The sequence below is a fragment of the Bos grunniens genome, chromosome 21 (assembly GCF_055505025.1).
Source record: "Bos grunniens cultivar Pamir isolate PY7600 chromosome 21, Bosgru_T2T1.0, whole genome shotgun sequence".
Lineage (NCBI taxonomy): Eukaryota > Metazoa > Chordata > Mammalia > Artiodactyla > Bovidae > Bos > Bos grunniens.
In genome coordinates this window covers 39,524,327-39,549,822 of record NC_141185.1, presented here as the reverse complement: position 1 = coordinate 39,549,822, position 25,496 = coordinate 39,524,327, and the positions used below count along the sequence as shown (strand labels likewise).

At 35.5% G+C, this 25,496-nt stretch overlaps 1 protein-coding gene across 2 annotated transcripts in view; it reads left to right on the top strand.

Annotated features, from left to right (window-relative positions):
- IREB2 (iron responsive element binding protein 2) overlaps nt 1-23,383 on the top strand; it is a 52,938-nt gene extending 29,555 nt beyond the window's left edge. The window contains exons 9-22 of one of the 2 annotated variants that reach the window (XM_086364024.1): nt 882-1,053; nt 3,105-3,205; nt 4,945-5,061; nt 6,137-6,296; nt 7,416-7,551; nt 10,199-10,283; nt 10,630-10,786; nt 11,097-11,221; nt 13,168-13,272; nt 13,371-13,513; nt 15,910-16,057; nt 16,142-16,264; nt 19,352-19,537; nt 20,265-23,383. In XM_086364024.1, the coding sequence (XP_086220150.1) occupies nt 882-1,053; nt 3,105-3,205; nt 4,945-5,061; nt 6,137-6,296; nt 7,416-7,551; nt 10,199-10,283; nt 10,630-10,786; nt 11,097-11,221; nt 13,168-13,272; nt 13,371-13,513; nt 15,910-16,057; nt 16,142-16,264; nt 19,352-19,537; nt 20,265-20,375 (1,869 nt within the window). In that variant the 3' untranslated portion in view covers nt 20,376-23,383. Of the gene's footprint in view, nt 1-881; nt 1,054-3,104; nt 3,206-4,944; nt 5,062-6,136; nt 6,297-7,415; nt 7,552-10,198; nt 10,284-10,629; nt 10,787-11,096; nt 11,222-13,167; nt 13,273-13,370; nt 13,514-13,767; nt 15,118-15,909; nt 16,058-16,141; nt 16,265-19,351; nt 19,538-20,264 lie in introns of those variants that run through there. The other variant, XM_086364026.1, reaches the window with a different exon arrangement.
- Nucleotides 23,384-25,496: the final 2,113 nt, after the last annotated feature.

The following is a 25,496-nucleotide window of genomic DNA, read 5'->3' as shown; positions in this document are numbered from 1 at the left end:
ATTTTGTCCCTTTTTGGAGGTCCTGTTCTAGTCATATCTTTATAGAATTAATCATTGTTTTTCAAAATGTATATTGTGGTACCTCATAAATTTGGTGAAAGCAGCATTTGACTTGGTATTTCTAATCTATATTGCTCTTACCATCAAAAATACAACAGTGAAAATAAACATGTTTCTTTTAGGGTTGAGTTTCTGCATGTATAAAAAGGTTAGGATTAAATGATCCTTAGTGCTTCTAAAATGTTAGAGCTTAATATTATTCATAGACTGAAGGTTGTTTCATACTTAGTCATTGTCCTGAGCACACTCCCTGCCATTCTGCAACCATTTTACAATTCAGAAAAGCTGGGTAGCTGTTTTGGTTACCTGGTAATAAAAATAATTTTAGAAGGAATTAAGTTTGAAGCCATATGTTAAATTCTATCAAAATGAAATTTACCTATAATTAATGATGCTGTAAATATTTGGACCAGTATTTGGAATTTGAAAAATCTTTATAGCAGTATATAATTTTTAAAACTTAAATACACAGTTTCATCAGTATATTAGTATTTCACTAAATCTAAGACGCTTTCATTGGCTAGAAGCTAAGAAAAAAAGAAGACTGCCAGTTAGCAGATATATAATAGAGTCTATGGTATACCCTGATATCAGAGACATTTTGAATTTTCAAGCGCTTTTTTATCCTACTAGTAACTTTGGACCACTCTTCTATTGACTATTTGCTTTTAGCTGGAAACCAGAGTGAGTTGATGTTTCATAAAAATAACAGAGGACCTCTTTCCTTCACTGTCACTAGTAATGGGTTAAAAATTAGATTTTATGGTTTTCAGAGAATCCATGCTAATTTTGTATGTGTTTCTATCTATCTCTTTATATAGCATCTCAGGCAAGTAGGAGTGGCTGGAAAGTTTGTTGAGTTTTTTGGAAGTGGAGTTTCACAATTATCTATAGTAGATCGAACTACAATAGCAAACATGTGTCCAGAATATGGTGCTATCCTCAGCTTTTTCCCTGTTGACAATGTGACATTAAAACATTTAGAACATACAGGTAAGATGTAAGATGACTAGGAAATATTTTACAATAAATTACTACCTTGTACATGTTATTTAATATTCATGATATGATCTTATTTTGAAATAGCAAGTTTGAAATAAACTGCATCAGCTGTGCTTAAAGAGTGTTGTATCCTCAAACTAGTCCACTGTGACCCAGTACAACAATTTAGAGAAATTATTCAAACTGCTGCTCTTTGCTTCACTTTTTCCCCATAATAATGGATACCTTCACCCTGTTAGTGATCAGACGTTGCAGTTTAATGTAAGTCATGCTTTCCCACATTCACCATTGTTGTCTTCTACATCCAGGAAGAGAGGAGTCACAAGACAAGATTATTTGAGAACCAGTGCTCTCTCTAAAGAATAAGCAGCACTTAATTTTGTGTAAAATAGCATAGGGTTACAGGTTCCAGATTCTTATTGTAGCCTACTTGACTGGCAACTTTGACCACTCTTCTGTTGACCATTTAATATAGAAAATACGTACAAAATGAGAACATGTTGGTTTTATAAGACCCCTGTTCTTTAAAAGTCAGTTTCTGTATTTTTCAAGAGGTCATTACTAAACTATTGATACTAATCTCTAATCATTAAGTATATTGGGGAGATATGTTCTAGTATTCAGTTTGGGGGTGGATTATTTTAAGTTTTGAATCAAATGGCAAAATGGATGGTTGGTCATTTGAAACCTTGGAGGGAGTGGTCCTCATAGAATTCAGAGTTTTCTCTAAACTGTTCTTTGGGTTGTAGAGTGGTTCAAGAGAGAAATGCCTCATTCTTCACATTAATATGAGTTAATGTAGTAATGACTATTACTGAGTAACAAATTGTCCTAAAACTAGTGGCTTAAAACAGCAATGATCATTTATTGCTACACGGTTTCAGTGGATCAGTAATTCAGACAGGGCACAGCCAGGATGGCTTGTCTCTGCCTCGTGATGTCTGGAGCCTCAGCTGTAAGACTTAAAAAGCCAGGGCCAGGAATCCTGAAGGCTTGTTCACGTGCATGTCTGGCTGTGAATGCTAGCTGTCAGCTGGGAACTTGGCCGGGACTGTCAGCCAGAACACCCGTATGTGGTTTCTGCATGTAATCTGGGCTTTCTGTCATGGTGGCTTTTCAAGGGTTAGTAACCCGAGAGAGGAGGGTTGGGGGAGAGAGAGAGGGTGCATTAGCCAGCTAGAAATCACATTGCCTGCATTTGGGGAATGAACATATTTTCTGCCTCTGTCACATTGTAAGAGAACATATATCTTGGGATATAAATTGTGGTAGTAATTGGCAAATATAATCTACCACAGTTACTTTTCATCAGGCTTACGGATAACTACCAAAATGTTTAATCGGAAGCTTTTATTCTTAACATCTAAATTATTTGAACCTTTGGAAGATGCTGTTAAATCTCTCTGCTCTCTAAAACTGTTCTTTCATTTACTTGACTCATTTTGACTGGTACACTAGCGGTGTTTGTTGTTTAGGGAAAGTACTGAATTTCGTCTTTCGTGGTGGTTATGAGTAATTTATTAGGTTCAATTTCATCACTGGTTTTTCTCTTGCAAACAATATTTTTGTGAGTATTATATAACTGGCTCAGTATTTTTTACCTTGTCTGTGATGAGTAGCTCTTTTTAAAAAATATTTATTTGTTTGGCTGTGCTGGATCTTAGTTACAGCATGCAGGATCTTGAGTTGCAGTGTGCGGGATCTAGTTCCCTGACCAGGGATCAAACCTGGGCCCCCTACATGGGGAGCACAGAGTTTTAGCTACTGGACCACCAGAGTGATTGAGTAACTTTTAAAGAGGGGTTCTGGTATGTATTTTATAAAGTAGAGTTTTCATGAAGAGCAAAATTTTTACTATTGTTATTATCAATTTATAATATCAATATTGTAATTGTAATATTATAAATTTGTAAAGAAATCTTTTCTGAGTGCTTAGTTGTAAGTAACATCTGTTTCTTACTCATCATTGAAGTTCAGCATCCTTACTCCCAAAGATTCAGAAATTCCTGACAGGATTTTTTTTGTTTTAATCATCTTTTTAGGTTTTGACAAAGCCAAACTCGAGTCAATGGAAGCATACCTTAAAGCTGTGAAATTGTTTCGAAATGAGCAAGATAATTTAGGAGAACCTGAATATTCCCAGGTATCTACAAAATAACCCACCTAATAGTAGTTAAGACTGTAAATTCTAGAGCCTGTCCTCCTGGGTTTGAATCCCAGCTCTAAGACTTATCAGCTATGCAACCCTGGGTACTTTTTTAGCTTCTTTGCCTCAGTTCCTTATCTCTGAAACATGAGGATAGTATCTGCCTCAGGATTTTTAAGAGGTTAAATGCAAATTCATTATAACAGTTTTAAGAACATAGTAAGTACTCAATAAATGATAACAATTATTATCTAATAAGAAGATAGTTATGTAGCCTTTAATGTTAAACATATCTTTATAGTCTAAGCAAATGTTTCTCTGTTGGAAACTTTTATTGAGGTAGGTAGAATTTACTTGCAGGAAAGTTTTAATAAAATTCACTTTCTAAAAGTGTGTCAGGGATCTAAATCAGGTTGGTGTTGTTATTGGTATGGTTAACTATTAAGCTCTTTTTTGTTAATTTCTTCCTAGCTTGTGTCCCTGCTTCCTAGCTTGTGTCTGTTAAATTGTATGATTATTTGCCTGTCTTTCCATTGCCAGAATACAAGTAGGCCCCATGAGGACAGGAACTTCACCTGTTTTGTTTGGCACTCTATCCCTAGCTCCTAAAAAAATGCCTGGCACATAAATGCCGGATGTTCAGTAACAGGTGAATTAGTGAATATATATAGGTATATTGAATGCTGGATAGAACCCATCGGAATTGAATTTGTGGGACATTTGGGTAAATCTTTGAACTTCTTTGATTATTTTCTGGTCCCTTTCTGCCCTGTTTATTGAATCTAGTGCTTTGTCCACATTTTTTTTAGAGATGTAATTAAAGGAAAAATTTTGGTGGTATAGTGAAATGGGATAAATTTGCCTATTAAAAAACTTGAGCATATTATAAGAAATAGAATTAAAATTCATCAGAATGTTCATTTCAAGAGAAATTCACATACTAAAGGCACAGACTAGGATCACCTGGGTTGGTGAAACAAAGGTGTAAAAAAAGCAGATGTTTCAGTTGTGATGAACCAGAATAAACAGGGCTGTTAAATAATGATGAAAGCCATAGTGAAGAGAAATTTAATTTGAATTTATTATACCAAATGAAATGTATATTGGAAAATGGTAGAAATACCAGAAGAAATTAAACAGAAACCTAGCTGGGAGGTGGGATTTTTATAAAATATGACTTAAAAAAAAAAGAATAAAAGCATGGTCTGCAGGGGCCTGGCTAGCTAGATGCATTAGAACCAGGATTAGCAAACCCCTTTTTCTGCTATGTCCCCCCAGAACCCTCTGTAGACCAGACTTAACATCATGCAAGCTGAGAACAGAAAAATGTTTACCAAGGCTACCCATGTTATCACAGAGTAGGCAAAGGATGAATTTGGACATCAGAAGCAATAAAGTGACAGCTGGCACAAGCATCTACTTTATCACCAGGCATTTGTGAAGACAGTCTTACCTTTGTCGGGGGAAAAACATTTGAGAAACAAAATATTTTATGTAGACTATATACAGTTGGTGTTGCGGTAGTTTGTGTACTGGTCTAGTCTTTTAGCAAATTTTTATACGTTTCATAAATAGGTTTTAATGTATTTATTTCTTGGGAGTGTATGTCATCATTGAAACAGATTATATTAAAACGAATATGAATATACTCATTCTGCATCAGAAAGTAGCACTCAAGTTGGAATCTGTATTTATGAATTCTAATTCCTTTTCTCCCTCTCTCTCTGATTTTCTAGGTGATCCAGATTAATCTGAATTCAATAGTTCCATCTGTCAGTGGTCCAAAAAGACCTCAGGATAGAGTTGCTTTGACAGATATGAAAAGTGATTTCCAAGCTTGCTTAAATGAAAAGGTAGATTACCTTATTTGTCAGTACACCTTGTGCTAAGTAAGTAGCCAGGAACTAGCAGGATGATCTATGAACTCAATCTACTGCTATATTTTTATATATTATGGCACACACCAGCAGCTCACTGTTCCTCTGTCCAAAATGTAAGTCAGTCAGACATCTCATGAGATTGTTCCCAGATTCACTGTGAGGACCAGAGGTTGACTGGGTATATTTAAATAAAAATTTCAGTTAATTAAAAACTGAGTTTCTTAGTCACTATAGCCTCATTTTAAGTTGAATAGCTTCATGTAGCCATGGCTCTTGTATTGGACAGCATAACAATTGAATATTTATATCATCACAGAAAGTTCTATTGGGCAGCAGTGGTCTAGACTTTCTGTGATTTCCCAGACTAGGAAAAAACTACCGTATTGTTGCAATGACTGTCTTTAAATCTGGTAAAGTAACTGGATACCAGGTGACCTCTTTGACTTTTGGGGTTTGTACTTTCTGTCTTAAGAATCATGGCTTTAATCTTGTCACTTTCTCTATTCTGAGAACTAATAGCTGGCTTTATTTTCAGAGCCTTTTGTAATTTCTTTATTTTCTTCCTTTTTTTTTGGTGGAAAATGTTAAAACTTTACAGGAATAAAATAGTGTAATGAATTCCCATGTACCTCCCTTAAACAATTACCATCTTACCTCATCTGTTCTACACACCTGTAGACATAAGGATCTTTTGAAGCAAATCTTCAGGGCCATTTTCAAACAAAGAAAAAATGTTTACCATCTTTTGAGAATTCCTGTTAATTAGAATAAATAAAGAACAGCAAAGCCAAGTAAAACCTGGGTCCTGAGTAGCTGGCTGGACTCACTCAGTAGATAAAAGCTTAGGAGTACCACCAGACTCCTGTCACAATTATTCAAATTCATGCTTCAACTGAATTATAACTACTGAAAGTCATGGCCTTCAGCATCACTCCCAAATAGTCAGAACTTATCAGATGTCAAGGATCTGCTATATTTTCTACCCATCTTTTTTTTCTATACATATCAAGAATATTTAGTTTATATATTTATGTGCAAATTTGTGTAGGTTGGATTTAAAGGCTTCCAAATTGCAGCTGAAAAGCAAAATGATATCGTCTCTATTCATTATGAAGGAAGTGACTATAAGCTGGCTCACGGATCTGTGGTCATTGCTGCCGTCATCAGTTGTACCAATAATTGCAATCCATCTGTCATGCTTGCTGCAGGTAGGTTGTGGTTTATATCGAGACAGTGTTCTGTTATGTTCATATTCTGTTTCTTAGATTATGCATAAGTATAGGTGTCTTGATTTTGTTTTCTTGAAGATGCTTTTCTTTTTTTATAATTTTTATTTACTCTTTTGGCTGTGCTGGGTCTTCATTGCTGCAGGTAGACTCTTACCTAGTCGCAGTGAGCAGGGACTACTCTAGTTGCAATGCTCAGGCTTCTCATTGCAGTGGCTTCTCTTGTGGAGCATGCTCTCTAGAGCGCAGGCTGAGTAGTTGTGGTGCACAGGCTTAGTTGCCCTGCAGCATGTGGAATCTTGCAGGACCAGGGATCAACCCCATGTCTTCTCCATTGGCAGCTGGGTTCTTAACCAGGGGACCACCAGGGAAGTCCTCTATGTTTGATTTTGAGAGCCTTTCTGAGGTTTTAATTAGGTCTAAAGGAGCCTAAGATTGATTTATGTTATTTTATTTTTATTACGAAGAAGGTAAATTTTCAAAATTGTAACTTATGTATCTGAGTTTTAGGTTATATCTACTTTTTCTATCAGTTTAGAAGTGTATTTAATTAGTAAATCTCTTGATAATCTATTAGACATTTACCATAGCAGTGTGCTAGATTCCACTGAGATATAAAGGAAGTAAAAGATCATTGTCAAGGAATATACATGAAATCAACTATATACATAGAACAGGTCACAAATTTTATAAAATCAAGTATAATAAATGTTAAATTGCCACTTCTGCATTATGATTATAGCATTTAAAATGGTTCATTTAATGGACCATTAAATCATGATACACGTTAATACCCCGTGTGGATGACGTTATTACATACTCTTCCATTTGTGTGCATGACGCCTTGATACCCAACCATATCTTAACAATGTGTAATATAAAGGCACTAGTGTATCTACCACAACTTTTGTTTAAATGAAATAAATCAGTAGAATAAAATGGACAGGATAATGACAGTAATTTTGTGAATGTCAGACTTTCACCCTAACCTATATTGGAGGTTACCTGTAAAATGAACCCTTTCTTACTTTGTTCTTTAATATGAGGGAAAGAGGGAGAGAAACTTTGCCATAATAAATTATTGTTTCTTTACTGTTGCAGGTCTTTTGGCTAAAAAAGCTGTTGAAGCTGGTCTACAGGTTAAACCTTATATAAGAACAAGTTTATCTCCAGGCAGTGGGATGGTTACACATTACCTCAGTTCAAGTGGAGTATTACCGTATCTTAGTAAGCTTGGGTAAGTGATGGTTACCACTTTTTAATATTAGTATTCAGCAGTGATTGAAGCTACTTGTTAGGGCTTTTTGTATGCAAAAAGAAGATTGGAAAAAACACTTAGGGTTCTACTTGTTGCCTTGCCATTGCTTGAAAATCCTTGAGGCTGTATCATGCAGCATTTACTGGGTGTATTTAGTCAACAAGGCAGTGTGTTGGCTACAGAGAAGTAGATGTGATCTCTAGTTTAAGGATAGAAACACAAGACAGACAAGTAAAGCCAAGTAACAATGACAGGATAAGGGATGGTAACAGTATGGCATGATTTCTGTGAGGCATGTAGATCAGTTTTCAGAACTGAGTGAAATCTAATAGGTTGCATTATTAATGAGTAAATTGTCTTAATTGTGGTTTTGTGAGATTATTTGATCCATTAAGCATAGGTTAAGTTGTCCCTGAACATTGGAGAAAATAACTTTTCTTATATTTCTTAAGTACTTCAAAAAAATAATTGATGCTAGCAATGTTTTCACTGTGTATCAAGAAACATATTGTCTTACATAAAGCAAAACTGATAGGGTTTTAGGGTTTTTTCTTTGTTTAGAAGAGTAGCTGGAAGTAATTTTGAGGATTATATGTACAGTTTTTCAGTTATTGGTGCAAATGTAATTGCAGTTTTTACATTGTTGAAATTTGCCATTCGATATTGGAATACATTCTTAAATAAATATGGTTATGTTATACATCATTTAATGCACATTTCTTGCTTCATTTTTTTTCTAATGACTTGTACTTGCTGTTCATATTTATTTTGGACTGTGGAAATGATGTTAGACAAAAAGCAAATTCAAATGATTTTCTTATTCGAATTCAAAATGGATTATAGAGCAGTGGAGACAACTCGGCAATATCAACAATGCATTTGGCCCAGTAACTGCTAATGAACATACAGTGGAGTGATGGTTCAAGAAGTTTTGTAAAGGAGACAAGAGCCTTGAAGATGAGGAACAGAAGTTGATAGTGACCAACTGAGTGCAAGTCATCAGAGCTGATCCTCTTACAACTACACCAGAAGTTGCCAAAAAAAATCAACATCGACCATTGTACAGTCATTGAGCATTTTAAGCAAGTTGGAAAGGTGATAAAGCTAGGCTAAGTTGGTACCTCATGCTGCTGCTGCTGCTAAGTCGCTTCAGTCGTGTCCGACTCTGTGCGACCCCATAGACACAGCCCATCAGGCCCTGCCATCCCTGGGATTCTCCAGGCAAGAACACTGGAGTGGGTTGCCATTTCCTGCTCCAATGCATGAAAGTGAAAAGTGAAAGTGAAGTCGCAGAGTCATGTCCGACTCTTAGCGACCCCACGGACTGCAGCCTACCAGGCTCCTCCGTCCATGGGATTTTCCAGGCAAGAGTACTGGAGTGGGGTGTCATTGCCTTCTCCTGGGTACCTCATGAGCTGACTGCAAATCAAAAATATTGTCATTTTGAAGGTCATCTTCTCTTATTCTACACAACAGCGAACCATTTCTCGATTGGATTACGACGTGTGACGAAAAGTAGATTTTATACGATAGCCAGTGACGCCCAGCTCAGTGGTTGGACCAAGAAGAAGCTCCAAAGCTCTTTCCAAAGCCAAACTTGCACTGAAAAAAAAGATCATGGTCACTAGTGGTCTGCTGCCCATCAGATCCACTACAGCTTGCTGAATCTTGGTGAAATCATTACATCAGAGAAGTATGCTCAGCAAATCAATAAGATGTACTGAAAACTGCAACGCCTGCAGCTGGCATTGGTCAACAGAAGAGGCCCAATTCTCCACAACAACATCCTGCCACGTGCTTCAAAAGTTGAGCCAATAGGGTTATGAAGTTTTGCCTCATCAGCCATATTCACCTGACCTCTTGCCAACTGACTGCCACTTCTTCAAACATCTTGACAACTTTTTACAGGGAAAATGCTTCCAGTTCGTCAAATCCTGAAACATGGATTTTTACACTGCAGGAATAAGCCAACTTATTTCTCATAGGCAAAAATGTGTTGGTATAATTGTTCCTATTTTGATTTTAATAAAAATGTGTTTAAGCCTAGTTGTAATGATTTAAAATTCACAGTCTGAAACTGCAGTTACTTTTGTGCCAACCTAGTATCATCGTGGAATTTTTGTCAGGGACTTTCCTTGAGTTTAGTTGGTTGAGAATTAGAAAATTACTCCTATCAGAGTACCCAATTACAGTGCCTCTTTGGGTCCTTTGGTCAAATTTTTGCAGACAGGTTCTCTTGATATTTGACAGTTAAACCTCTTTGTAGGGAAGTATAATATCCATTTTTTGAATGGTCACGTTATATTCCTAGCAGGTAATATTTGAGGAATTTTCTTGTGTAGTGTGATAATTTCTGTGTCAGATTTAGTTAACCAAATCTAACTAGGGCGAGTCCTAAGTATCAGCTCTTTAGAAGTTTGCATTCAGTACAGACAGCATGCCTGAGAGTCTGATTGGATTATTCAGGAGCTCTGAAATGAACATGTTGATGAAGGTTCATGTGTTGTTAATATTCTCTTCAACAATCTTATTATAGTGCTGCAAATGAAAGATAAGACTGGTCCTTTCTTTACCAGAAAATGTTGTGATTTTTCTATCCAATCACATTGTATTTTTTGAAATGCAGATTTGAAATCATTGGCTATGGATGTTCAACATGTGTGGGAAATACAGCACCCTTATCAGAAGCAGTTTTAAATGCAGTAAAACAGGTAAACTATGTGGATCACTAGGACATCCAAATGGTTTTCCTTAACTGTATTTCACTATTAAATTATCACATATACATATTGATGTATTTATATTTCTATAGTCTTTGCATCTCTTGAGAAAAGTAACTTATCAATCATAAAATGATTCTTTGAAATCATTTTTAGATCCTTGAAATAATTCCTTCCTAGTTTACAGAATTGATAGTTCTGTGCCTAATAATTAGAAATATACTTTTGGTTATCTTTTCCTCAGAAATATAATATTTTGAGATTGCTTATATGTGAGTATCCACATTTGTACCATCTCTTGAATATATTTGTTTGTGTGTGTGTTTTTCTTTTTTAGGGTGATTTGGTTACTTGTGGGGTTTTATCTGGAAATAAAAATTTTGAAGGTCGTCTTTGTGATTGTGTTCGTGCCAATTATCTTGCCTCTCCACCCTTAGTGGTAGCTTATGCCATAGCAGGCACAGTGAATATAGATTTCCAGACAGAGCCTTTAGGTATGTTTTCCTTTGTATGTATGCATATATACCCTGCACATACTTTTTTCCCCAAAAGTTATATTTTTGAAATGTTTCCTAGACCATTCATTCTTTGAACTATTTCAAGAAATCTTATCACAATGCATGCATTATTAATTTTTGATTCATATGAAGAATATAAAATGTACAAGTAATCAGTTTTTTTAGCTGTTTATGCCTGAAGCACTCTGTTGAATAATATACTTGGTTTCTATATGTCTGAAAAGATGTGAACATTTTGATGTAATTACTTTTTATACTGAATTTCATACTAAAAAATTTTAACCAGGTACTGACCCTACTGGCAAGAACATTTACCTGCATGATATTTGGCCTAGTCGAGAAGAAGTTCATCAGATAGAGGAAGAACATGTTGTATTATCCATGTTTAAAGCATTAAAAGAGAAGATAGAGGTAAGACTCACTTGTTTCTTAAATAGTTTAGTGAAGTGGCTGCTGCTGCTGCTGCTAAGTCACATCAGTCGTGTCTGACTCTGTGCGACCCCACAGATGGCAGCCCAACAGGCTCCTCTGTCCTTGGGGTTCTCCAGGCAAGAATACTGGAGTGGGTTGCTATTTCCTTCTCCAGGGCATGAAAGTGAAAAATGAAAGTAAAATCGCTCAGTGGTGTCGGACTCTTAGCGACCCCATGGACTATAGTCTTCCAGGCTCCTCCATCCATGGGATTCTCTAGGCAAGAGTACTGGAGTGGGTTGCCATTGCCTTCTCCGTAGTGAAGTGGCAGTGTGTGTTTATTTTATGCATCTTTCTGAATAGGATCAAAATTAAAATTATATTATTTTGAATACACAGTTTTTGATGAATGATGGTCATTTTGTATCTGAAATCTCTAATATCTAAGAGACTTAGAGTATCAGAATTGATTTTATTTACTTATTAGAAATGTATAGCAACCATTTATATTTGGCATCCTGAACATGGACACACTTCATAGAAACTGCCCTTGTTTATTGTTCCCATTTACATGATTCAAAGTTCAAAAGAAATACGAGCAGACAGTGAAGTCTCTCTCCCACCCATTCCTTAGCCATCTAGTTTACCTCCTCAAAGGCAACAAGTTTATGTCAGTTTCTTAAGCGTTGTTTCAGAGATGTTTTGTGTATCTACAAGCAAATACGTATGTTCATACTTTTTAAAAAGAACTTAGAATATAAATATGAGAGCAAAAATGATATTTAGTCAGTTAACAAATACTTATTGAGCCCCTACTATGTGCCAGGCACTCTTCTAGCTGTTTGCAGTGTATCAGTGAAGAAAACACAAAGTTCTGAAGGGGAGAGGCAGGTAGCAAACTGTAGACAGAATAATTAGGTAAATTATACAGCATGTTAGAAAGTAATCAGTGCTGTAGAAAATTAAAGAGCAGGGTAAAAAGAACCAATTGTGTAAAATTCAGAAAGTAGATTGCAGTTTTATATATAGGATAGTTGAAAACATGGTATTGGAGCAAAGTTTTTAAGAGGTAAACAGTTAGTCATATATCTAAACAAAGAATGGGACTAAGCAGATAGAGGGACCAGTGTAAAAGGCCTTAGGGAGGGAACCGTAGTGAAGGCAGTGTGACTAGAACATAGGAAATAGGAAAGATGGTGATAGGAAATGATGTCCAGATTATATATGGAATTACAGGCCATTATTAAAATTTAGTCTTTTACTCTGATTGAAGAGAGATGGGTAGTCATTGGAAAGTGTGGAACAGGTGTGTCATAATCAAAAAAGATTGCTGTCTTGAAATTGAAAATATCTTGGGGCAGGAGGGTTGGGTGATGAGAAGGATAGAATCAGGAGAACCTGTTGTATGTAGTAGTCCAAAATAAAAAATGGTAATAGGATGGAACATTTTAGGTACCAAATGGAGGTGGTGAATGGTGAAGTTGTGAATATAGTTTGAAGGCAGGACTAATAATGCAGTGATATAGGACAGATATTTTGAAAAACACAAGTTCTTCTCCATGATAATATTCTTAAAGATTGAAAGTATACCTCAAAACACACTTAATCTCTTTAGCAACATGTTTAGATCTTTCTAAATTCTTTGGATTTTCTGGAGTTCTGTGAAGCCTTTCACATTCACTTTGTATTGAAATTTATTTCTTTGGGTATTCCTGAAAATCTGATGTGCTGGCATTTGATGAGCAGATTTTATCCATTCTGTCCAAAGATGTCATAATTTTATAGAATGCACCACCTTGGCTTTCTTTGCAAATGGATGAGGCCTGTTTTCTTTTTTTCGTTCTAGCTTAAGTACTGTTTTAATTTTCTTGATTGTTTTCATAACCCTCATTTTCTGACTCCATTTTATCTTTCTTTTGGTTTATCAATGAAAACCATATTCACAGATGGGAAATAAGCGGTGGAATTCTTTAGAAGCACCAGATTCAGTTTTGTTTCCATGGGATTTAAAATCTACTTATATCAGATGTCCTTCATTTTTTGATAAGCTTGTAAGTACTGCTTTACTATTTAATCTTTAAAAAATTGTTAGGAAGTTGAAAAAACCTCATGAAGAGTTAATCGCCTTCAACATTTTTTTACCTTTTAGACCAAAGAGCCAGTTGCACTCCAGCCTATTGAAAATGCCCATGTCTTATTATACCTGGGAGACTCTATCACAACAGATCACATATCACCTGCTGGAAGCATCGCTAGGAGTAGTGCTGCTGCTAAGTATTTGACAAACAGAGGGTATGTGTGTATGCTTATAGACTGTTTTGTTTTATCATCCTTATTAAGAGACTTTTACTGCGTCGTGTTCCTTTATTCAGAAAATCACATGCTATCATGGGTGTCTGATTGTCAGTGTATTTGACCTAAGCAATAACTGGAATACCTGTTGTATTTGCTTTTGCTTGTAACTTTAGAAATGGAAGTTCCGATCTTAAATTGAGCCCTTGTCCTCAAGTAAACAAATGATTGGAAACAAGACTTTTCTTTTTCAGCGCTACTTTGTTGAAAAGTCGAATTGGTTTCACCTCCCGAATGAAGCCTGATGGCGCTAACCGTCTTCCAGTGTTGGACTGCACAGTTTAAATGTGTATCGGGGGCTATAAAAATATACATGCACAGGCTAGGCTTGGTCTTCTTGAGCTGAAGAATTTCACAAGAATAATAAATGTGAATGTAAAAATCGTTTACATAGGATATATAAACCCAAAACTAGAAACGTTTTGTTTCATTTCTACATGGTTAATAACATAAGAGTTGCTCCCTCTTCAAAGAATTATTTTGACACCAGAGATAAAGTTTTGGTAAAGGTAGAACTTGTGGTACCACTGCCTGATCAGCTTTTTGATGCCTGAGCTATGCAAACGACATTTTCATTGAAAATATCTTAATAAAAATCAGTGCTACATTTGACAGCTTGATTTGACATGTAATACTGCATAGCTCTTATTATAATCTCATTAGTCCTATTGTGAAATCTGTGTTTGAATTTCTAGTTAATTGTAGTTTGGTGTAAATTAAAACACTTTGGTAGAAATCGCTAATAGCAACTCTGTTTGGTGTGATTTAGTGAAAACAAATCAGATTGTTTTACATACGGCTTTTTATATGGTGAGAAATAAAAATTTTCTTTCTCCCAAATATTGTTTAATAGGTTGTAATTCCCATCTTGGTCATAATTGTGATATAGATTCCATCTCCCCCCACCCCCCAAAAAAAGTCTCTCAAATACACAATTTTTATATTTTTTGTAATTTCTGGTATGGATTTCTTAGCATAGTTAATACAGTAGTCGTCAGTTTGAATTTTTATTTTTAAAAGACACTCAAACCCCCCACCACCAATGTTTAAATGCACATCCTGAGGTAAGATATTTAAATTAGAAGAACAGTTGTTGTCTTAACAAAGAAGAGGAAATTAAAGATAGATGGAAGTTGCTTGTTGGTTGCTGAGATGCTTGTGCCTAGTTTTCTCTTGTCCTTAAAAGTTCATTTATATAGTGACCAATCCAGTAGCAAAAAAACACCCACAGCACACAGATTATGCTGTCTAAATACCAGTTCTTAGTACAGGCAACCAGTTCTTCATGTAGAAATGGTTGATTCCAGATTTGGCACTGGAAAATGTACAAGCTGATTCTATGTCTTAAACCAAGAAAGAGCAAGAGCTATGAAAAACTACCAGGCTTTCTGTCAAAAGGTCTCAGGACCCAACTTGAAATCTGTCACTGCTCAAAGATGGGATATATTGAGCATCAATAAAGAATAACTGGAGTGGATTGAAACATAATGAATATGTTTAAATCCATGAGTTCATAATGATACTAGAAGAAAAAAAATTAAAAACACCAAGTTACCTTTGGAAGATGATGAGGAACCATCTCATTATTTAACAATAAAGGCTTTTGTGTATGGAATGTATTTCAATATAACCAAATCATTGATGAAGGAAAGTTTGTCTTTATAGAGGTTTTCCAGCTTGAAAAATGAAGGAATAATGGAAATACAACATCATCATTTTGCAGTCCCTAATGCAGTCTAGATGATGATGATCAGTCACTGGTAGCATTTCAGAAAGAAAAGTGGGTATCATGGAAGCAATGGAAGTAAGATCTATAAAGCATCATTGCAAAAATATAAACCCTGACTCTTAGCAGGTCACTAGATTTGACATCTGGTTAACAAGAAATACAGGAGGGAAAACAACATATGAAATGATAGTGTGGCGATGTAGTCAGTGCAGTCTAGATATAGGAACTGTACTACAAATGACCTTATGTCTTTACATAAAGTATATAAGGGGACAAAGAGGGAGAAGGAACATACAGATTATAAAAAAGTCTTGAGAAAACTGAAGGAATTTATAAAACATACCTGGATCTGATTTGAGCAAACCAACAGCTAAAAAGGAAAACCAGGGAGATTTGAGTATTTACTGGCTAGCTGATACTAAGAAGTTTAGAGGTTTTGTTTATTTGTATCAAGGTAGTATTTTTAAGTCCATATCTTTTAGAGAAACAAACTGAAACATGTCCAGTTAAAATGTGATATCTTCATAAAAAAGTGGTTTTTTTAAATGTTTTACAGTTAAATAATGTGATTATTTTCCATCTGAAATAAAAACTAACACTCTTGCAGCCTTACCCCTCGTGAATTCAACTCTTACGGAGCCCGAAGAGGTAACGATGCTGTAATGACAAGAGGCACTTTTGCAAATATCAAGCTTTTTAATAAGTTTATTGGAAAACCAGCTCCCAAAACAATTCATTTTCCATCAGGACAGACGGTAAGGATATATACAGAGTGTTTAAGCAGTTGCTAACTAGATTAAAATTTGTATTAAAATTTTTATGTTTGTTTTAATCTACAGCTGGATGTATTTGAGGCTGCAGAGCTGTACCAGAAGGAAGGTATCCCACTGATTATTTTAGCAGGGAAGAAATATGGTTCAGGAAATTCAAGAGATTGGGCTGCCAAAGGACCATACCTGCTGGTATTGCTTCTTAAATTTTATCTTAAAGTTCAAAGAGTTTTAAATATTCCTTTTTGTCAGTAACATTCTATCAAAGTTTATTTTGTTTATTTAGACTTTTTATTTTTATGTCTACTTGGATCTCATTTATAGGTTTTTTTTTTTTTAGGTGATCTTATATGCATTGTACTAGTGCTTTAAAAATTTTTAGATTTTATTCATGTATTTTATTATTTTCTTTTTAGCTGCACTGGATCTTGGTTGTTGTGCATGCTTTTCGCTAGTTGTGGCAAATGGGGGGCACTCTAGTTGCTGTGTGTGGGCTTCTCATTGCCGTGGCTTTTCTTTTTGCAGGACTCTAGGGCTTATGTCAGAGAAGGCAATGGCACCCCACTCCAGTACTCTTGCCTGGAAAATCCCATGGACAGAGGAGCCTTGTAGGCTGCAGTCCATGGGATTGCTAGGAGTCGGACACGACTGAGCGACTTCACTTTCACTTTGCACTTTCATGCATTGGAGAAGGAAATGACAACCCACTCCAGTGTTCTTGCCTGGAGAATCCCAGGGACGGGGGAGCCTGGTGGGCTGCCATCTATGGGGTCGCACAGAGTCGGACACGACTGAAGCGACTCAGCAGCAGCAGCAGGGATTATGTAGTTGCAGCATGAGGACTCGAGAGCGTAGGCTCAGCACTGGTGGTGCACAGGCTTTGTTGCCCCCTGGCATGTGGAATCTTCCCAGACCAAGGATTGAATCTGTGTCCCCTGCATTAGCAGGTGGATTCTTAACCATTGAACCATCAGGGAAGTCCCTAATTGCATCTTAGTACTCTGAATTTGATTAAACCTACATCAGTCTTATTTGTGAAAATAAATATAATAGAGGGAAAGGAGATTCTGTCTCAGCTTACTGCTTTATAATAATAATTATACCTATTGGTAGTTTTACTTGCCCCTTTTTCATTTAATTTTCTCTGATTTGCTCCATGAAGGGTTAACAGACTTAGAGATAGTGAGCCAAAATTTAGTTTTGTTTTCAAATAGAGGATGATGGTCCCTGGCTATCAGCTAAAAGACCTCTCTCTTGAGACCATTTCTTTGTTGAGCAAGTAGGGGATCTGCTGGGGAGAATAGTCGTGTGATACGTGCTTTCTGCCATTCCTTATCTGTGTTTCTCTTTACAGTTGTATTTGTGAAAAAGGCTGGTCAAGATATAGCCTTCTTAGCTATCATAATCGTACAAATGTCATTTGGTTTTAATCTTTAACCTCTCCCTCCTTAAAATGTGGATACTCTTAAGGAGTTGCAGGAATAAGCCTAATTCTTTCATCTTTGTAAAATAATAATTTTAAGTACCAACGTAATTCAGAAATAGTCCAGTTTTGGTTCTTAACCATTGCAGTAAAGCAGTTATCGCAATAAAGCAAGTTGCACAAGTTTTTCTGTTTCCCAGTGCATATAAAAATTGTTTACACTATACTGTGGTCTACTAAGTGTATAACAGCATTGAATCAAAAAAACTGTACATTTAATTAAAAAATAATGATAACGCTGACCATCATCTGAGCGTCGTTTGGTAACATCAAAGATCAGTTATCACAGATCACTACAACAAATAAAATAATAATGAAAATATTTGTAGTATAAGAATTATCAAAATGTGACAAAGACAAGTGAGCAGATGCTCTTAGAAAAATGGAACCTGTAGACTTGATTGACATAGAGTTGCCACAAAACTTCAATTTTTAAAAATAGAACAAAAAAGCACTATTGGGAAAGCTCGGTAAAAAGGTGGTATCTCCTGTATCACAAAATATTAATTATAAGTTCTCTTTTTCTGGAGTTTTTTAGCCCCCCCCCCCTTTTTTGTTTTTTAATATTTCAGGCTTTCCTCATATAGTTGTTGATCCTGGCTGTCTATTCAGTTAGATGTTAAAAAAAAAAAAAAAAGATTACAAGCTGGGATTGTGGGCTGGGTTTTGTTAGTGGGCCTTACTAATTATAAGCTACCTTTTTCATTGAGAGAGCCCTGTATATCAGTATCTGTAAATATTTTCACTTGAGGCCATGCAGTTTCTTCATGGAAGGAGACCCACTGAAGAAACAGACTTACTCCTGCCCCGAATCTGATAATATTCTCACCTGGCCTTCCTGTGAGCCTGGTGTTCCTCCTCAGTGGAGAGCACCCCTGCTCTACAGGGTGGTGCACTCCCAAGGGGTGACACAAAATCTTACTCTTTGTATGTGTAAAGTACACACACATATATATACTTAAACAGATACACAGTATCTTTGTGACATTAAATTTTGGGAGGTGGGCAGATAGGAGAAAGATGTGTTTAGAAGGGAAATGTCTTAAAAAAGAAAAAAAAAAGGCTCCTTAGGAGGATAATAATGGAAAAAAGGAGAGATACACAAGTCTTCAGCTTATTTTCTCCAGAGAATAACCTCCACTCTTTCTGAGTGGGGACTGAGCTGGAGATCTTACTTCTTTTTACAGACTTCTCACTAGTATCCCAGTATTCTGAGAACCTTATGCCTCTGAGCCTCAAGCCATTTCTAGGTTCTTTGTTGCAGAGTGACTCAAACCTTAGATTGGGTATCACTCTAATTTCAGTTTGTCAATCTGTAGTTTCAACATTCTCTGCTAAGTCAGTCACCCATCTCTGTTTTCTAAATATTTACAGAATTTGCACATCCTGTTCTCTTTGTTGCTGTGGATTTATACTTCTCTATTCCCTTATTTTAATGGCAGTTTAAGAGGGAGTGTTGATAAACACATATGTTAGATCTACCATAATTAAACAGAAATCCGCTTTAGCCCTTTCTGAGTTTCAAGCAACTGCCCCCAGTTATGGAGAACATTTAGTATGTGGTAGGCACTGGCGGTACTTAATCCTGGAGTGGCAGAGGGGCAGTTAGAGTTAAGGAGCTACTTAGAGATACAGGAAAATAATCTGTAAAAGGTTTCTTTAAATACTTTGATATAACATTGACCTTCATATGGGGTAATGGGTTTGAAGTTTTTACAGAAAAGCCAAAAGTAGAGTTTTTTCCCTTTTAAAATTGTGTAGTAGAATGAAGGAAATAAAATGCATGTTTGTTACAGGGTGTGAAAGCTGTTTTGGCTGAAAGTTATGAAAAAATTCACAAAGATCATTTGATTGGAATTGGCATAGCTCCACTTCAGTTCCTTCCAGGAGAAAGTGCAGATTCCCTGGGCCTCTCTGGCAGAGAAACATTTTCTTTAACATTTCCTGAAGAACTGTCTCCTGGAGTTACATTAAATATAAAGGTATACCTAAATTTCTCAAATATATGATCATGTACAGTACTATATGTTTAACTAGATGGTTGTAAACTGAGTAATAAACAATGTCTGTAAATTACATATTAATGTCAGCTAGTAAACAAATTGTAGTTTAAGAAGGCTTTATTTTGTTGGTACTTAAACCTGTGTTAATATAGTTGGTCTCTGAGGAAAAGTAGAAAATGTATATACTTAGTCCAGAAAAAAAAAAACATGAACTTCCAGTTACATGTTTCAACTTCCTTTTCCTTGTTATCAGCTCTCTGTGATAATGTAATTTTTAGTCCAGGCATGTACACCACTTCATTAGAAGCCAGAGTTGAGTGTTCATGGTTAGAGTATCACAGACTTTACAACTAAGAAAAAAGGAAAATGAGTAGCAGATATTATATGCAGTGAATATTTGATTTTTAACAAAATGAACATGAGTAATTAGTATAACATCCCTAACTAGTAAGTCAAAATCTGAATGATTTAATACTTTAAATGATAACAGTACTTGTTCTTTAGAATTAGGGATGAAATATTTGTTTTTCTACTTAGCTGTGAAGCCTATAATTAGGTATCTTACTTGTTTCTCAAGCAAGAGAAATGTTTCTCAGACAGAATATGTGATGAGTATAGTCATTGAATAGGAAGACAAATAGTCTTAACCACTAAGTAACATTACAAGATTTTACCACTCATGTGAGATGTTTTTGTTTGTTTAAAGACAAGCACTGGAAAAGTATTCAGCGTGATTGCTTCATTTGAAAATGATGTGGAGATAACATTGTACAAACATGGAGGATTATTAAACTTTGTGGCACGGAAATTCTCATAGTATCTACTCACCATGAATACCTTTCATAACTGGTGACTGCAAACAAAGCCTTTTGTGCTGGACCCAGGAATCCTTACCATGGAGCTGCAGATAGTCCCAGTATGCCCACTTATCTCATCCATGGATGTAAATGATTATGAATCAATGTAGTGACTGAAATGAAATCTTGATTTTAAATAATATACGAATGGTGCTAATAACATTGCTAAAATCAATGTGTGAAGTGTGTTGTGGAAGAGGCTTATAAGTAAGGGGGAATATTTTATCAGACCATTTTGTAAATAAAGGCAGAATTTGAACTTGTGTTGAAGATTCTTATATGAATAACCTTCCTGAAGTCTCCTGTTTAGTTTTGCACCTATAAAACTGTATACTACTGTTTGTTGGTTTAAGAGTAGTGGATGGAAATTTAAGAAGCCAGATAATTCTAAAATTGTGGAAAGTGAAATCTGATTTATAAATGGACTTTCAGATATGTTCATTCCTTTCCAGAATTGAGCTGGACGTAGTGGCATTCTTAATTTGTAATATAAGCCAGGGTTTTCCTAAGTCTCAGTCAAAGGATAGAACTTGCCCTGGACACAATCATTCTGTCCAATCCAGTCGAGGTTCCCTCCACATCTGAAGATGGACTGTTACAGAATACAATTCATTGTGCAGCACCATGTATTAGCCGTGAAAATATGTACCACATATGCAGCCCTTATTTTTTCAGTAATTTGCTCCTGTGACCCTGGCAAGTCTCAGATGGCATTATGTTAATTGGATTAGATTACTTTGCTCACTTTATGTGATACTGTAACTTCTATGACCTATATTTTAGGTATCATTAACCAAAATTCCACACTCATTTACAGTTGCTAAGGAGAACTTTATTTAATCATTAAACACTAACATGATTTCCTCTAGATTTTAAAATTTTCCACCCTAAATTATATGGTTGTTCAACCCTAAACATTTTTTAAATGTTGGTTTCTTCTTAATTATATAAATCAATTTCCTGTCATTTTGAGTCATCATTTTACCTGGGATGCATGATACTATTAATTATATATGCTTTTGCTGACCGTTAGGATAAAACACTTACATTATTGCTGTCTGAATACCATATTTTCTCTGTATGCATGTTTGTTTACCACATCAAATGTTCTGTTAACAAAAAGTTTGGTGACTTTTAAGAAAAGGTTGGATAATTAATTCCGAAAGTCCTATACCTTTTTTAAAAAATTAAGAAGTTAAAGTTAGCAGGCAGAAGGTTCATTGTAGTGATTTCCGCCCCCAACCCCCACATGGAGATCATCATATGACCTGGTTAAGTTACTGCAATTCAGAATTAGCTTACATTGCACAAAATAAATTGTTTTAAGCTAAAATGCTGAAACTACCAAACCAGTGGGTAAAGACCACTGAGAACTTTGCACATAATCCGTCATACAATCTTTCGAAAATATTCTGTGTTTAGACAATTAGATGGACTAGAGTTTGGTAAAACGATTTCCCTTTTATTTAAAAATTTTTATAAGTATTTTCTTTGGTACTTTCAAGTCAGATTGTGTTCTTGATATTTTATTATGCTGTGTATTTGTCAGTGCATGTGTTTTTAATTTACATGAAAACATGAATTAAGGTTGGAGAATTTACAAGTTGAAAGTTAAAATATCAGTTATAGGCTTTTGAGGAGATGATAATCCAGATTGTGTGTGGGGAAAACATCTGTATTATTTCTAAGCCATTCTGTAATACAATGTGTAGCCTGTGGTCAGAGGCCTGGACATCACCGTGAACACCAGATCCAGGAAATGAAGAGATGATAAAGCTAGCAAGCTATGAATTAAGGATTTATGTTTCCAGTCTACCTAGTCCAGTAAAAGTACAAGCAGATCTTTTATTTCAGGAAAAAAAAAAAAAAAAGGTTGTCTTAAAATCTCTTGTTAATATACAGTGAACCAAAAAACTTGATAAGCAGTGGCTATCAATTGGGGAGAGACTTGTGGGTGTATGACCCTGAGTGCACCTGTAATTCTTCCTCCAGCCAAATTGTGTTTGCAAAAATGTGGCACCTCTTGGTTTTTATTGTTTTTCATATCTCCTTTATTGACTATATCTGGATAATTTTGTGTTTTTAAAAAAATACACAGATATTGTGGGAAGAAATATAATAGGCCCATGAAATAAGCAAATTAGTGCTATGAACTTAAAAGTAAAATTTCAAAGGTCATTATCAACAACAGCATTTATGTCATATTTTAAAAAACATTATGCTACATACCATTGCACTAGTTCATGCCTTTGGTTTTTCTAATTGGTGAAAATGTCATCCAGTCACTGGATGCCATTAATATACCTAAAAAGTTTCGGAGATAGTAGTTGTTATTTCCTGTTGTATCTCCAAGCTGACATTTGAATGAGAGGTATTAGAATCCCTTTAGCAAAGTGCTCAGTGTTTCACTGGGAATCAAACTTCATTGGTACTAAAGGACAAAAAGCACAGCTAAGACCTAAATGAAAATTCTAGTTGTTTACAGCTAGGGAAACAGTGTTGTGCGCATTCACCCGCTCAGTGTTAAGTGACAGGATGAGGAGAAATTATTTGACTAACCTTTTTCTGTAGTTGAATTAAAAGACATCGTTCTTTTGCCTTTAGGTTTAGCAGAAAGTGCTAAGATACTGGATGTTGACCCTATCTTAGTTTGATTTGGAATACTAAATAAAAGAGAGGGGAAGGAGGTGGACTTAGTCTTCTTTAGTGACTTTTTCCCTGAAGTGTGATAGTGCCGATGTTTATCAGTTTTACACATAGTATGTCATTATGAAACCATATATCTCACTTAAGTAACTATAAATCATTGTCTATTATTTAAAGCCAACAAAACAGTATAACAGTTTTAAGTTCAGTAATGTTAAGTATTGTATAGAAATATATTGGAGGCAAAGTTCAGTTGATGACAATTGTGTATATGTTACTGATGCTGTAAATTATTTTTAATAAAGAAAATTGTATTATCACATATTTGACTCTTATTATAAAATACTTTGTGATAATTGAAAATAAAATACCGTAACTTAAGAAATAGGATGCCATCCAGAAATTTCTCTTCAAACATGTTATCTAGCTGTTCAGATATGATTTATTCCCACTATGACTGGTAAATGAGAAGGAAAGCCAAGATAAAGCTTGCAATAGGGATCGCCTTGAGGAAACAATTAAGTTGAAGTTGATTCAAAGGTCATTCTAACAGGTACTTTGATTCATAAAATCACATTTTACAGTTGAAAAGACATCTCTCACCCAAAGCAGGATCCTTTGTACAAATAACATCATGTAACTGGGCAATCCTTTCTTGAACATTCAAGAGATGGGAGACTGTCTACTGCACTTGGTAGCCCACTGACTGAGTTTTGATGGTTAAATTTTATTTCAAGCTGAACTCACCTCCTTGTAGCTTATACCTACTGATTCTAGTTCTCCCTAATTTGTCTTTGCCTCTTAAAGTGCTTTAGTACAACTATATATAAAATACAAATTTAATGAATAAGTTAGACCCTCCACAAATTGCTCTGAACATAACCTTCATACTATAGATCTTTTTTTTAATGGTAACTTATGTTAAAGTGAACATTTAGGACTAAATTCATCTCATGCTACGAAGTTGTGTATTACTGGAGGAAAGGGCCTTTCCTTGAGAGGTGCAGGATGGAAGTGCTATGTTTGTATGAGCCTCCATGCTTTAGATCTAGCTGATGGCGTCACTTCCTCCTTCCACTGGCCATTCATCAGCACTGATGAAGCACCCGTGAAGTGAGTCATCTGGAGCAGTGAACCAGGACCATGAGTCTCTATGATAAATGTTTTGTAAATATGGTCAGCTGCCCATTGACCTAAAAATACTGCCCTTTTCCTCAACAGCAACCTAAATGAGTAAAGTTTGTTAAAACTTGATATTCATAAATTAAAACTGGTACATTATTAGGAGTATTCTAAGGACTCCAGTATCCTAAGAAATTTGTTTGCTCAGTACCAAGACAGGCACATGGTGTAGTTTGAATACCCAGAGTTCAAGGAAGCCTAGTGCAACACCAGTGTTGTACTTTGTTAATTTATGGTTTCCACTTGATGTCGGTTTTTAATTATAAAATAATTTAGCTTCAGCTTGTTTTGATTTAATGTGAGTTTAGCTCATAAGTTTTCCAAAATATCAGATTATAAAGCTTGTGGTTTATATACTTCAAAAATGGAGCATTTATTGCAGAAGCAGATGTGTGTCTAATCCCCACAAAACTTGCTTGTATACTGATAACTGTGTTTGTGAATTTGTGTTCACGGGATGGCACTAGGTTTTAGCATTTTAGACAATGTAGGTATATAGTTGTGTCATAAGACTAGTGGGCCATTTTATAGGATATCGTAATATAAAACCATATATATAATCTCACCCTGCACATTGTTCATTTTGTTTCACTCCAATTTTTTGCACTGAATTTTTTGAGAGCCACTACCTAAGTGTCCTAGTGGCCAGGTGGAACAGGAAAAAAATTGTTAGTACAACAGTGATGACATTTCTTGTCTATCGGATTGGAGCTTTATTCATTATCATGGTATCCAATTTTGGCATTATTAAAAAAAAAAAACATGTATTAAGAGCCTTAGAAATGGTCATTCTCTCATACTCAGTGTATGACTGAGCAGTGTATCTTAAAGACTCATAAAGGACAAAAAATTTATGTGTAAGAATATTATTCTTAAAGACAAGGAAATCTTGTTTAAAGTGAAAAAGGCAAGTGGCAAAATGTATTTCTAAAAAAGGTTCAGTGAGTGGAAAGATGCTTGCTGGAGGAAGTAATTGTGGATCTAGAGTCCCGTCTCTTCAATTCTCACCATACCTTCCAGATTTGATCTTCATTCCCATCTCTTAATCCTAAGAAAAGTAGAAACAACAAACATTGCAGCACTATTTACAACCGCTAGGATACGGAAGCAACCTAGATGTCCGTCGACAGATGGATAAAGAAGCTGTGGTACATATATACACTGGAATACTACTCAGCCATAAAAAGGAATGCATTTGAGTGAGTTCTAATGAGGTGGATGAACCTAGAGCCTATTATACAGAGTGAAGTAAG